This window comes from Agelaius phoeniceus, chromosome 9, assembly GCF_051311805.1.
Source record: "Agelaius phoeniceus isolate bAgePho1 chromosome 9, bAgePho1.hap1, whole genome shotgun sequence".
NCBI classification, from domain to species: Eukaryota; Metazoa; Chordata; class Aves; order Passeriformes; family Icteridae; genus Agelaius; species Agelaius phoeniceus.
The window spans coordinates 5489491-5503382 of record NC_135273.1 but is presented as its reverse complement, the minus strand read 5'-3'; the positions used below and the strand labels follow the sequence as shown (position 1 = coordinate 5503382).

At 41.1% G+C, this 13892-nt stretch overlaps 1 protein-coding gene across 1 annotated transcript in view; it reads left to right on the top strand.

The window, feature by feature from the left end:
• INPP5F (inositol polyphosphate-5-phosphatase F) overlaps nt 1-13892 on the top strand; it is a 38616-nt gene that overhangs the window by 17336 nt on the left and 7388 nt on the right. The window contains exons 3-13 of the mRNA XM_054637661.2: nt 2025-2161; nt 2849-2977; nt 3560-3727; nt 4085-4141; nt 5394-5592; nt 6175-6354; nt 6727-6794; nt 7239-7363; nt 8666-8743; nt 9484-9604; nt 11883-12011. Of these exons, the coding sequence (XP_054493636.2) occupies nt 2025-2161; nt 2849-2977; nt 3560-3727; nt 4085-4141; nt 5394-5592; nt 6175-6354; nt 6727-6794; nt 7239-7363; nt 8666-8743; nt 9484-9604; nt 11883-12011 (1391 nt within the window). The remainder of the gene's footprint in view (nt 1-2024; nt 2162-2848; nt 2978-3559; nt 3728-4084; nt 4142-5393; nt 5593-6174; nt 6355-6726; nt 6795-7238; nt 7364-8665; nt 8744-9483; nt 9605-11882; nt 12012-13892) is intronic.

Genomic DNA, 13892 nt, shown 5'->3' with positions numbered 1-13892 from the left:
TCTGCTCAGAAATGTCTTTACCTTACACTAATCTCCAGTTGAACCCTACTGATTAATTCACTGGAGCTCTGATGGTTGCCTTTGTTAGAAGAATATCTGTTTTGTTTGTTGACATGCACTGGTGAGCTCCTAGGAGTAAATTGTATGGCCAATATTTTGTTTTCCCACCTCTGCAGGTGGGAATAGATGAGATTACAGGGCTGCCCAGCAGGAATACCTGCCTGGATGCCTTGCATTGCCCAGGCTTTCAGACACTGCTGGGTTTTCCTACTGGAAATCAGCATAGAAAGGGTAGATTTTTCAGATGAACTGATAGGCATCTTTATGTGCTGCTGGTGGGTTTGGCAGCATTTCAATTTTTCCTTTGCAAAAGGATTTTTTGAACCTGTTCATTGGTCTTCTTGCTGTTACATAAAATCTGTCATTTTCCTCAGCTTCCCTTTCCCCATAGCTGCTGGGGCAAAGGCAGGAGTTCTCCAAGGCATCTTCCTACAAGTGCACAGAGGAGCTGCTCCAGCAGTGCTGGGCCCTGGGGATCACTGAGTGGCATTTTCTGTCCCTCTCCTCTCCTGGTCTGGTGTCCTTTGGCCAGTTTTAGGGGATTGTGCCTCTGTGACAGCTTGGATTGTTCCTGTCCCTGCTCCTCCATCAGGGTGACCCCCTGAGCTCCCTCCTGACCTGAGGTGTCTGATCCTGCAGAGATCTGGGTTCTGCTGCAGGGTTCAGGAGCAGCACTGGGCTCCCTTTACAGGACCATGCATAATTAAGAAGTGGTGCCTGTCTTCATTCCCCTTCCCCTCCTGCCTTTTTGGGAGGCACCCTCTGGCTCTCACAACCTGTCTGTAGTTAGGAAATTTTAAAAGGCTTCTTAATACCCTAGAAAAAACATCCCTTTTCTAAAGCAGTAATGTAGAATCCAAGGGGGGAGTGCAGTGGCACAGCACACAGTTGGCTTTTGGCAGTGACTATTCCTGCTCTTTAGATAAAAGGAACTGCTGGGGTTTTCTGTGTTTTTCTTAAGCATTCAGAGGATAAAATACTGTTTAGAATTTACTGAGCAAGGAGAACAGGGTTTGTATTTGCTATAGAGCTGCTAAATAGATTTTTCAAAGGCTGTGTATGGTATTCAGAGGCACAATACATGACACATTCTGCCATCACAAGTGTGGGAGCATATTTGAGTCTATCACAGCAGGCTTTTTATGTCTTTATGTCACCTTTTCAGCTGAACTCCGTTGGCTGCTTCTCAGCTGGGAGAAGTAGTGAGTGTCTATGTTTGTCACTAGGACTTTCTCTGCCTTTTCCATCTCCCTTAACAGAACTTTTGCTTTTGGCTGCTGAAAGCCCAGCACACAACTCCTGCTCTAGCCAAGGGATTGAAATCTGGGAGTGTCCAGGCACTCCTCAGCACTCAGTGGGAATGTTTGCTGTGTTTCCCAGTCTCACTAAAGTGTGGGTGCTATAGCTGCAAGTGCTGGAGGCTGGATGTGTTCTTGGAATGCACTTGTCACCGATATCTTCATTAATTTTTATCTCACCAATTTCTCCACTACTCTGTGCTCTTCAGTCATGAGCCTTTAAACATGTGTAAACTGCTTTATGTGGTGCAGTCCATGTTTGCTCAGCAGATTTCTGCACTCATGAATCTTGCAGTCAGGTGTTACCTGCATCTGTCTTGTTTGCTACATGACAGGAGGTACAAAGGGAAATTCTTAACTTGCTCTTTGACTTCCAGCTGCCATCAGTGGGAATGTGCATCATCCTAGAGATGGTTAATTGCTATAAGTGAAGCAGGGGTAACTTTAATGTAAGTCTGTGAAATAGTTAATCTCCTTATTATATTAGAGACGGAATAAATATTTTAAAGTATTTTTTCAATTTTATTGCAATGCATAATAACAAAACACAACAATAACAAATCATCATTCACTGGGTTCTTCTAGTCAAATGGTTTCTGGCACCCTAATCAAAATAAATTCCTGACAAAACAAATAAAAGCATCTACTGATCTCTTTTTTTCCCAGATTTACCATGGTGGCTGCTTTTAATTCGTCAGAAAGCCTTGATTGGCAAACTTCCAGGAGACCACGAGGTGTGCAAAATAACCAAGATTGCAGTGATTCCACTTTCTGAGACAGAACCTCAGGATCTGGAACTGGAGGTATGGCCATCCTCAAGGAACTCTGACTGTCCCCCTCCTGCTTCAGTGAAATAAAAGTCAAATGCCTCTTGTCTCTTTTGCCTGATATAAGCAAACACTTTGAATATTTTGTGCTTTTTTAAATACTGTTTTTTGATAAAAAGTATTTTTTAAACAGAAATCACAAGTTCTGTTGGGGGGGGGAATTGCAACAAAATAATACCTAAATTTCCTAAAAATCATTGGAAGTACCACACAAGAAAAAAGATTTACTGAACCAGGAGCAAGTATATTTTTTAATGGATTCTCTTGCTTTCATCCCATTTTGGAATCTTAATTCTATAATTTATGTTGAAGGAAAACTCTTACTTAAAATGTTGCACTTTTTTCCCCAAAAGAGAATGGATAAAGGAACAAAAATAAAAATAAAACTGAGTAGTGCTAATTTAATTTGGGTGGGAAGTTGGGGTGGGTCTGGGTACTCAAGTCATGTCAAGTTCAGGCAGAGTCTCACAATCACAGGAGAAAATGCCTTTCATAGAAGAGGGAGAATTAGGTTATAGATGGAAACCTGCATATTCCCCCTCTATTTCAGTGTCTCCCCTAGGTCTGTGGACATAAAAATCTTGCTTTTGTAGACTTTCAGTTTTCTTTGACCTTTCTAAAGAGTATTTAAATGTTGGCTTTAATTCAATGTCATTATTTTAGCTTTGTAAAAAGCACCATTTTGGGATAAACAAGCCAGAGAAGATAACACAGTCCCCAGATGATACAAAATTCCTGCTGAAGACTCTTACTCAAATTAAATCTAATGTGTCTGCTCCAAATAAAAAGAAGGTAAAGTTTTCTACTGTTTCATTCTTTGTTCCAAAATATTGAGTTTATAATTCAGAAGTTTCGATGGATGATCAAACGGAATACAAAGACCTTTAAAAAATTGCAGAATGTGGAGCTACTGTCTTGATGCCCAGTTTAATTTTTTTGATTACTTAGCTATGGCTCTTCTGCAATTTTTTTCATTTTGTAATTGCATCATTTTGGCAGAATTGCTAATAGAGTTCTTTTTTACTAGCATTAGCTTCTAGTGAGGTTCTAAACTTCTAGAAATTTCTTTGCATAAGTATCTCTTATAATAGAGAATTGGACACAGAATTTGGTGCCTGGTTCCTCAGAGCACCAAACAATCTCATCTAACTGCTTTAAACCAATAATGGCTTGGATTAGGAAGTCAAAACAATAGTTAGTAAAATTAGAATTGTGTTTCTCAGGCTGCTGTCTCTTGTGTTTTTCTTTGCTGCGAGTTTTAAGGTCCTGCTCATCACTGGGAAAGTGCTTGTCCTCCAAGGTTAGAAATGGAAAATATGACTGGAGTCTCTTTCACTCACAGAGAAGGACATGAGAGCCATTATTTTCTTTCAGATTAGAGAAAGCAAAGAGAAAGAGAGACTGGAGAAGAGATTATTGGAAGAGTTGTTCAAGATGTTCATGGATTCAGACTCCTTTTACTACAGCCTGAGCTATGACCTGACAAATTCTGTGCAGAGGCAGAGCGCCTGTGAGAAAACCAACCTACCCCTGTGGCGCAAAGTGAGTGCTTGGGTTTCTTTGTGTTTGTGCAATTTGTGTTTGTGCAATTTGTGTTTGTTTCTGTTTGTTTGTGTTTGTTGTATTGTTTCTTCCACCTGGGGGATGAGCTTCCAATAATGGTCATGGTCCAAGCCAGGCTGGTCACATTTTACAGAACACCTTGTCCTGTAACCAGCCCAGGTGCAAGGAAACAAAAGTCTGCAGCAGCATGACCTGAACTGAAGTGTTTTATTTAAAGCTCTGGTTTGTCTGTACAGCTGTGGTGAATAAACTGATGGACACTGGTGTCCTTCCCATAGACATTGCCAAACCTAACTTGTAGTGCTGCAAAAACTGCCCTTTTTTTCTTTTGAACAGGTGGATGACAGATTCTTTTGGAACAAGCACATGATTGAAGATCTCATCAGCATTGATGTGAGTTGTATTTCTAAGATGAATTATGAGAACAATTCTTTAGTTCTTTTGAGTTGAGATGTTTGCTTAAGGCCTCGTGGGGGTTTGGTTACAAACCTGCTTGGCAGACAGGTCAGGATCAGGGCTGTGCCTTCTGTAGCTGAGCAGCTGGCACTGCCTTCTGCCCCCAGCCAGCCTGTGGTCATTGCTACGAAGGAAACTTCAGCATGAAATACAATAAAGCAATGTAGAATAACTTTGTGTGATGTGTTTGTGCTGATTTCTGAAGGTAAAGTTGAGTTGTGTTTTTATGTGAAATGGATTATCTCTGAACAGAGCTGAACTTGATAATGAGGAGGAGCCAGAAAAGAAATAAACTCTGAATTCTAGAGTTTCCCTGAGATAAGATTTTGGTCCTCCACAGTGGAGGATAGTGTTTTGTCTCTTGGAGCACAGTAGCTGATCAGTGTAAAAGCAGTGTAGAACAAGTTGTTCTGAACATCTGTCCAGAGTAAATAAAACATTTTCCTGGCAAATGAGCACATAAAGAAGCAGCAAGCCACCACTTTTTCTTCAATATATGACCTTCCATAATTTTAAATTAACCTCTTAGGCCAAGGACTAAGTTGCTAACTTCTGTGTGCCAGTTTAGGCCAAGTCTAATTTTCCTTAGGGGTAACAGCAGGCATCTTGCCTTATGCCCTGCTTTTCTTTCATGGATAATTATACATAAACAAATGGTTATGGAGTCACAGCAGGGTAAACCTATGTCCTCTGTGAAAAGTTACATGTAATGCAGGAGTTTAATGAGTTGTATTTTCCATGTTATCAGATAGAAATGGATAACCTGAGTTATTGGGGAATTTGGATCTCATTTCTGTTTAAGAAATCAATGTTTTAAGGTGCAGAGCCATGAACCAGGTGTCTTGAGCACTAAATTAGCCCATATGAAGCTTTGTACTCTTATGTGTTGCAGAAAACAGGCTAACATCTACCTTCCTGTATAAATGTGATTCAGTATGTGTCCACACAGAGGTTTTAAAACTGCCTTAAAGCAGAAACTAGGTCAAAAAATTGCTTGCTTTCTTCTGATTTAAAAACCCTGTGACTGATGGAGGAAAAATGCTGCTATCTCTTACAGAAATAAGGATATGGCAAAAATTAAAGCATGAAAAGTATGTGAAGCAACTGCTTTATTAACATGAGAAATGGCAGAAATAATTGTAGCTAATGTTGGACCGACAAGAAAGTAAATGTGTTTTGTACCCTTCAGAATGCTGAAGTGGACTTCTGGATTATCCCCATCATTCAAGGATTTGTGCAAATTGAGGAACTCGTAGTAAACTACAGTGAATCTTCTGATGATGATAAGAGCAGCCCTGAAACTCCTCCTCAGGAATCCTCTTGTGTGGATGACATCCACCCCACGTTTCTGGTGGCACTCATCTCCCGCCGGAGTCGGCACAGAGCTGGTGGGCAAACACACTGCAGGCTGCTGGGGTGACCCTGAGCACTGCAGGGGATGCAGCTGGTGAAATTGGACAGTGCTGAGCTGTTCAATCTTGGCTGCTTTTTTCTGCCAAGCTCAGGATTAAATGTGTGAGATGGTATTTCTTGTTCAGACTCAGGTGTTTGTTAGCTCTGGTCTCTTGGGCTGCTTGTGGGACCTCTGTGAGAAGTGGAGCCTCTGCCAGTAAAAGTGGCCTTTAGGTTCATGGAAAATACTGAGCACTAGAATAAAACTTTGTGTTAAATGTGACAAAACAGGAAGAAATGTGTCTTTTAAGATGGACCAGAGGTATTTGTGACATTAATCTGCCCTGTCCTGTCAGCTTACATTCTGCTGCTCACGGTGTATCAGTAAATAAACTTTATCCATACAGTCAAAATAACTTTTGAGGAATAAACTAGGATAGGAGTGGCTTCTACCATTGGGAATGGATTTGGGCTAGAACTCTTGTTTTGGGTTAGCATTGTCAAAACCAGCAACATAAACTATTAATGTTTAAAGCAAATACTTTAATGTGACTTGACCGTTCTCGTTATTCCCCCAGGAATGCGGTATAAGCGGAGAGGTGTTGATAAAAATGGAAATGTGGCAAATTATGTTGAGACAGAGCAACTGATCCATGTCCACAATCACACCCTTTCCTACATCCAAACACGAGGCTCTGTGCCTGTTTTCTGGAGCCAGGTTGGATACAGATACAACCCACGGCCCCGGCTGGACAAGAGTAAGTGTTTGGGAGAAAAACCTAAAAATCAGGGCCCCCTGGAACTCTTCTTTTGGAAGAGATGTTTATGTGGGTGTGGTGCATATGTAGAAGGATGAAGCAGGCTTATTAAAAGTTAATTTTTTTGTCCCATCTCCTCTGCACCAAAAGCAAAATGCAGCAAAATTCAAGAACGTGTTTGCTTATAACAGCAATGTTGAAGCTGAGCAAATTAATGAAAGACCTTTTAAAGTAATTTTGTACTATGTGTTATTATCTTTAAGCTAAGGTATCTTGGTTTTTTTAGAGTACAAATTTGGGCATGATTTAATACATCAAACAGGATTTGTTGCTGAGCAGGCTGCTTCTGTCTAACACTGCTCTGCCTTGTAGGTGAAAATGAAACCGTGTCCTGTTTTCGTGCGCACTTTGAAGAGCAGCTGAAAAATTACAAAAAGCAGGTGAGTGCTACATGGCAGAAGAGTAATCTCATGAAAATGCAGGGGCTGAAAGTTAATGTTTTTAGGTTGTTTTTCTTGGTGATGTGTTGTGGGTTTTTTTAGAAGCCTGTTGACAATCGGAAGGTTGGTACATAAATAGAATTTTACTTCAGGTTTTTCAAATATCCTTGTAAATAACCAGTAAAACCCAGGAATAACTTATGGCAGTGTTTAAAACTTATTTCTGTATACCTGTCCTATGCATTCAGAGCTTCTCTGTATTTAAATTTGTGTGGGCAGGGAACTGTTGGAGCTTATTTGTCTTAGGTACCATCTGTCAAAGGTTGTAACTTCAGCAAGATTCATAGCAATCTTTAACTCTGGAGCTATTTGTTATTGCATGGTGTAAATCTAAGCAAGTTGTGTAGCAGATGATGAGTGTTAAATAATTAAACTTTTGAACAGGTTATTATTAACTTGGTGGACCAGACAGGCAGAGAGAAGATTATTGGAGATGCTTACCTTAAACAAGTTCTTCTCTACAACAATGCAAATCTGACTTATGTTTCATTTGACTTCCATGAGCACTGGTAAGAAACTTTTTGGAAATGTCACTTTGCATCTTTTTTATTGCCATGAAACGCAAGTATAAAAACTCATTATTTCTACTTCTGCATGAAACACGGATTTTTAGACAGGAATACAGTTTTTAAACTAAAGCACTATAAAATTTAAAACTTGGGTAACCAAGCACTGCTGTTTGTGATATTGTGTCCCTGACCTGTTAAATATGCAGTTACTTATTGGGCAAAGCTTAATTGTCCCACATTTTAAGAGTTTCCTTAAACATGCCATGAGTTTAAAGCTGTGGCTGACCTGCTTTTTCAAGCTATGTAGCATTTTGTTTTTAATTCTCTATTTCTGTTTCTCTTGCTTGTTTCTATAAAAACACCATGGGTTCTTTCAGGACCCTGATGCTGTTATTTCAATATAAAATACAGGGATTTTATCTTGATCCAGTGTGAGTAATTGTTTTCATGACTGCCCTCTCTCTGATGCTGCCCTGCTCACATGCCCAAGCATGTCATCTGTCACAGGCATGTATTTCTCCTGCTCCCCTCAAGCAGGCTGCATTTGTGTGGGATCTAAAGTGGTTTAATCTTCACTTCCATACCTAATCTAGGGATTGCAGCTGGCCTGGGAGAGCATTACTGGCTGACTGAGTGTGGCATTAGTAGATACTGTCAGAGGGGGTGGTGGCAAGGGAAACCCCTCTCAGAGCAGTATTGGCCTTTGAGAGTTCTGTGGGACTGTTGGCACCCTAGATTGATTTGATAATCTTTTGTTTAGAGGAACTTTCATTTTCCTTTATTTACTTTTTTCCTACAAACAGCTGCTGTGACCAGGACTGTTTCTGCACTGTGAGCAGGAGTGAATTGAGAACAATCCTGAAAAATTACCAGATGGGGTGGGGGAAGGAGGAGGGATGTATCTCTAGGTGGTTTTCTCTGTAAAATCACTGGCAAAGCAGGACTCACCATCCCAGTTCCAAATCTACTGTAGTTATTTTTCTTGAGACTAAAATGAGAACAGAGTGTTGCACATGCCTGAATAGCTGCACACTTGCTCTTCCTAATGGAAGCAGCATTAAAAAATGCAAAGTCCTGAGAATTGAATGATCTTTTAACCTCTTGCCTTGGATTTGGACATTGAACTGTACTGCAAAATAGCTCTGAATCTTGGCTCCTGATTAAAGCTCATTGCAGGAGGGAATGCTTGTCTCTCTCATTTAGCCAAAACCCCATATTTCTTAACAGTACAAATAAGATAAAGTTTTTCAGTAAAGTCACTGCTCTAGTTCAGACTAACTTTTGTGAAATTCTGTGTTTCAGCCGAGGAATGAAATTTGAAAATGTTCAAACACTGACTGATGCCATTCATGATATTATTCTTGACATGAAGTGGTGCTGGTAGGTACTTAACTGTTTTGAGACTAGTAGGAAACATCTGTAGAGGAAAACTCCAACAAAGAGTAGATATTCAGAGGCCTTAATTTTCTCCAAACCAATATGTTTTATATATTTCTCTTTTGGTGTCCAGCTTGTTTGTCAGAGTTTTTGTCTTCTGAAGTGTTGGTGTTCTACCCATGTGAAGGCAGAAATTCTCAGGTGCTGTTTCCTGCCTGAGGTTTATTGCATTTCTGCATTTCACACTTTTAGGGTTGCTCACATTTAGTGTGAAACACTCAGTATTTGACCCAGAAGCCCTAGGATGGCAGCCTGACTGTTGACAGCAAGCAGAGATTAGTTTGAACTGATTAAAGTTCATACATTTGGGTAACAAGTGTGGCTGCAGCCTCAGTCAGTTGCTCTGTATTGTTCTGCGTTGCTGTCATTATCATTGGCTTCTCTGTTCTTGAAATTAAATGCCTTTGCTCTTGAAAGCTTGTATTATGTATGTATGACTTGAATTCAGCATCTGATTGCACTTCAAGTTTGTGGCCTCAGGATTTATGTCTGATATCCAGCCTAGATTAAAGAGGAGGAGAAGTTGGAACGAGAGGAGTGAATTGAGTGTGGGGTGTGGCTGGGGTGTGAGTGCAGCCATAAACAGTGCTCCATGTGTAAAATGTTCTACTGTTTGTAGCAGCTGATGAATTACACTGGATTTTCAGTGTCTCAGTGTGCTTTTGTTCTCTCCCTGTTGGCAGGGTTGACCAAGCTGGGGTGATCTGTAAGCAGGAGGGGATTTTCCGGGTGAACTGCATGGACTGCCTGGATCGCACCAACGTGGTGCAGGCTGCTATTGCCAGAGTGGTCATGGAGCAGCAGGCACGTACAACTGAGGGGCTCTGCCAAGGGCTGAGTCCCTCACACCTTCATTTCTGTTCAGAGAAATCTGTGGTTTGAAAAATGCCAAACTGACCTCTACAAAAAAATCTGTGCAAAATACTTGAAGAGCCATTGTGGAAGTTTGTAGGCAGCCCCAACATGGGAAGAGAAGAGAATCTGACTCCACGTTTTAGAAGGCTGATTTATTATTTTATGATATATATACTATATTAAAACTATACTAAAATAATAGAAGAAAGGATTTCATCAGAAGGCTGGCAAAGGGAAAGGAATGGAATGATAACAAAGACTCGTGACTCTCACACAGTCTGAGACAGCTGGACTGAGATTGGCTCTTAATTAAAAACAACCCTGAGACCAATCCCAGATGCACCTGTTGCATTCCACAGCAGCAGATAATCATTGTTTACATTTTGTCCTTTTGTCCTGAGGCCTCTCAGCTTCTCAGGAGAAAAAGTCCTAAGGAAAGATTTTTCAGAAAATATCATGGCTACAAGCCGTGAAGTCAAGAGGAATAATATATACAAATGCAAAACTTGAAATAATTATAGAACAGTGATGCCTCCTCTGTCCTCCTTCAGAAAGGACTGACTGTCCACAACTTGGAGAGGATTGTCTTGTTTGGATTTAGTAATTTAAGTTATGTAGGAATACAGAGTTTAGAAACAAGACACCTTCTCCTCCAATTGCCTCACTGAAATGATATTGAAGGACTAAAATCTAACAAGTTGGGTGGTATTTTAGGAGCTTTGAAGTGAAATACTGTGATGCAGCAAGTAGGGAGATGAGTTGTCCCTTCTGTGTGTAGAGGAATAATGAATTCATGATGTAAATAGCCCTGATGGCTGTGACTGTTGTGCTGTGGAATAGTTCTCCCTGTACAGAGGAGGGATTTCCAAGCAGACTGAGAGTACTTTCCTTTAGTTTTCCTCTTTGCTCAGGCCCTCACTTGTTTTCTAGAAGCTCAGTGGTGACTCTATTCCCTGACACAGTACTGCTACAGACATAATGCAGACTTAATGTTCTGTAACTGGAACATCAAAGCCCCAGTCACAGCCCAAAATGAGCAAACCTGATTATGATTAAAGTGAAGGAGAAAGGATGAAGTGGGCCCTTCATTAGGGTGAAAAGGGACTGGATCTGGCCATTGTACCTGGCAGTTCCTCTTTGTGATCTGCTGTTGTGAGCTCCTGACATAGGAGTGCTGAGGGCAGGGGAGGGATCAGCAATCTCACTGTCATTATTTTAAAATAGGATTTCTATTCAGGGTAACTCTCGAGTTCCAAGGCAATTCTTTGAAAAACAAGAGCGTTACAGATTGTTGTGAAGAGGCTAAATCATTACTGAGGTGTGAGCTTGTGGTGTGCTGCATCATTGTCATCCTGGAGCTGAAGTACTTGGGAATCATTAATGACTGAGAAATGCCCCGAGCATTGCAGGGGCAGTGGCATGGAGTGAAGGACTCTGGGTTCACGTACCTCACACTTCTCTTCCTTGCAACCACTGCTTTCTCTCATCTGGGAACTTGAAGGGCTTTCAGAGTTAATGAGCAGCTCTGTGTTAATTTTCATCTAGCTTGCAAAGAGTGCTTGAGCAGCTGTAAATGGAAGTTTTCTTATGATTTATTCCAAGTTATCCCTATCATTTATTGACTGCACTGCAGTTATATGTGCTGCTCTGCCCACTCAGTGTGTGTACAAAGCCTGATGTTGGTGTTGTACCCAAGGCTTATCTGGGGAAAACTGAAGGACTGGGTGTTCTCAGAGGGAGAGATCCTACTCTAGTATCAGTGACAAGCAGTAACTGTCCAAAATGTGCAAGCACTCATAATAAACCAACATAAGAAGTTAGTTTTATTTGTTTTCCGACCCTTGGGGTCATGAATGCCTTTGCAATAGAAGACATATTAACTTGTTTATTTTAAAATTGTGATATCTGTTTCTTGGATGGTTCTCTATTGAAAAATTTCCTATATCTTGAGAATCTCCAGTAGCTTGTTTTCCTTCAGCTAATTTTTTTGATGATTGACTTAACATCCATAATTAATGTTCCTGCTGCCTCCAGTGGTGTGATGTTTAGCAATAAACCACCAATTCATTAATTTAATCTGACAAATCAGCACAATGGCTTCCTCCCCCCATCACACAAAATCTAACAATTAAACACTTGGCAAACGCTTCCATTCACTTCACTGAGCTCTGACACTGAGAATGACTTTTACTTTGGGCACTGAATTAATCCATATGTCAAATTCCAGCTCAAAAAACTGGGTGTGATGCCACCAGAGCAGCCTCTGCCAGTGAAGTGCAACAGGATCTACCAGATCATGTGGGCCAACAACGGCGATGCCATCAGCCGGCAGTACGCGGGCACGGCAGCCCTGAAGGTAAGGGGGAGCCTGCCTGCCCCCAGCAGTGCCTGGGGATACAGGGCTCATGGGCACTGCAAAACCCTGGGATATTGTCTGGGTTTGAAAGGGTTTCCTGCTAAGGAAGGCAGGAGCCTCCCTTGAAATGGAAAATGTAAACCCACTCCCTCCGAATTGTTATAGTTTGGAAATTAAGGGGCTCTCAGGCAAAGATACAGGAATAGGAATAACAGAATAACAGTTCTTTACTAGGAAAATCAAAAATACAAATGCAATAGTACAAAAAAAGAACTCACAGAGTCAGAGCAGTCCCTGTCCCCCTGTGTGTCAGGGGGTGGCACAGCCCCATCCCATGGGGGCTCAGCCCTCCTGCAGTGCCAGCTGTGGCTCTGCTGGAGCAGGGATCCTGCACAAGGGGGGAGTTTTCCTCTGCAGCTCCAGGGCTGCTGCAGATGGGCCTGGGCTCCCTCTGGCCATGCAGGGCAGCAGAAGCTGCTCCTCTGGGAATGCACTGGGCAAAGGCTGCTGGGCTGTCCCAAACCTCAGATTGGATCCAGGTAGGAATGCTTGGCTCCTCCCCTGGGTGGAGCATCTCCCCATGGGATGATGGGATTGGATCAGCCCTGCAGGGACACTCACTGGCCATGGACAGCAGAGATCTCCTGGAGGAAGGATGGCTTGTGGCAGAGATAAAGAAAACTGCCCAATGAACAGAGGTGATAACTGCCCCACCTCTAACAGATGGCAATAGAATACACACCCCCAGCCACATCTTGCATCTCCAACCTAAGACAGATATTTAAAAGTTCACCAAGTTCTCTGTGTGGTTTTGTTCTGGAGAGATGAGGCTTTGCAATGGAAGAAGGTTTTGTGTTGTGCATGGTGTGAGTCAGAGAAGAGTTGAGTGCTCCCTGCACTTCACCTTCATTCTGTTCTCTTCAACAAAAACCACAGCAGGGATAAGAGATTGAGAGATATTATTACATCCATTTATATTTTATCATGGTTATAGTACTTCTAAGCAGTAACAATACTTAAAGAATACTCTAAAGTTCTGGAGATCAAGCTATGTAGGTAAATGGGTGATATTAATTAGCTGTATTTTCTAAGGACTCTTCTTAAGTAGCTGTAATGCACTCTGTGTACCAAGATCAGGCATGAAACTCCTTGCTCTGTACTTCCACTGCTTTGAAAAGTCATAGAATTTGAGGTATTTGCTGTGTGTAACTGGTGGAACAAATTTTAGTAGTGTTTGCATTTGGCATAAGAAAAATCATTATGGTGGAAATGCTTAACACTTAAATCTCTCTGTAAATATCTCTACTGAGCTTTGATTAGTTTGCACTAATATTAGATTGCACTAATAAAAGCCTAACATGCTTGTTTTCATTGAGTATATTAAACTTTAAATCTGAAGTGCAGACCTCAATTTATAGATCTAAATTTTCAGCCCTTCTGCTGGAAGACTTCTCCACACACTGTTGAGGTTCATGGATTAAATTAATTATTTTTAATTGTGGTACTTCTTTTAATTTGAAAGTGAAACACATTTGAAATATTCTTCATAGGAGTTGATGTTGCTTTTAGAACTGCACTGTGCCAGTGTGTCTCTGAAAATAGAATCCTCTAATGAAGTGTAACTACAAAAACAACTTTTTATTCAAATTCTAAGCCTTCTGTGGCCTAGAAACTTTCTTTTGTTTCTGAGGTTGTGAGGATATGTGCTGCTTTCCCCCAGTATGTTATGTTTGTCTTATTTTGGTAGCAAAAGCAGTGAGATGAAAACCATTTTTCAGTAAGCTTCAGTCTTCTCTACTCTTCCAGTAGTGTTCCTTTTACATTAAAGGCCAAAAAAAATAAAGGGATTTTTTCTCTTGGAGGTATTGAAGCATCACAGTG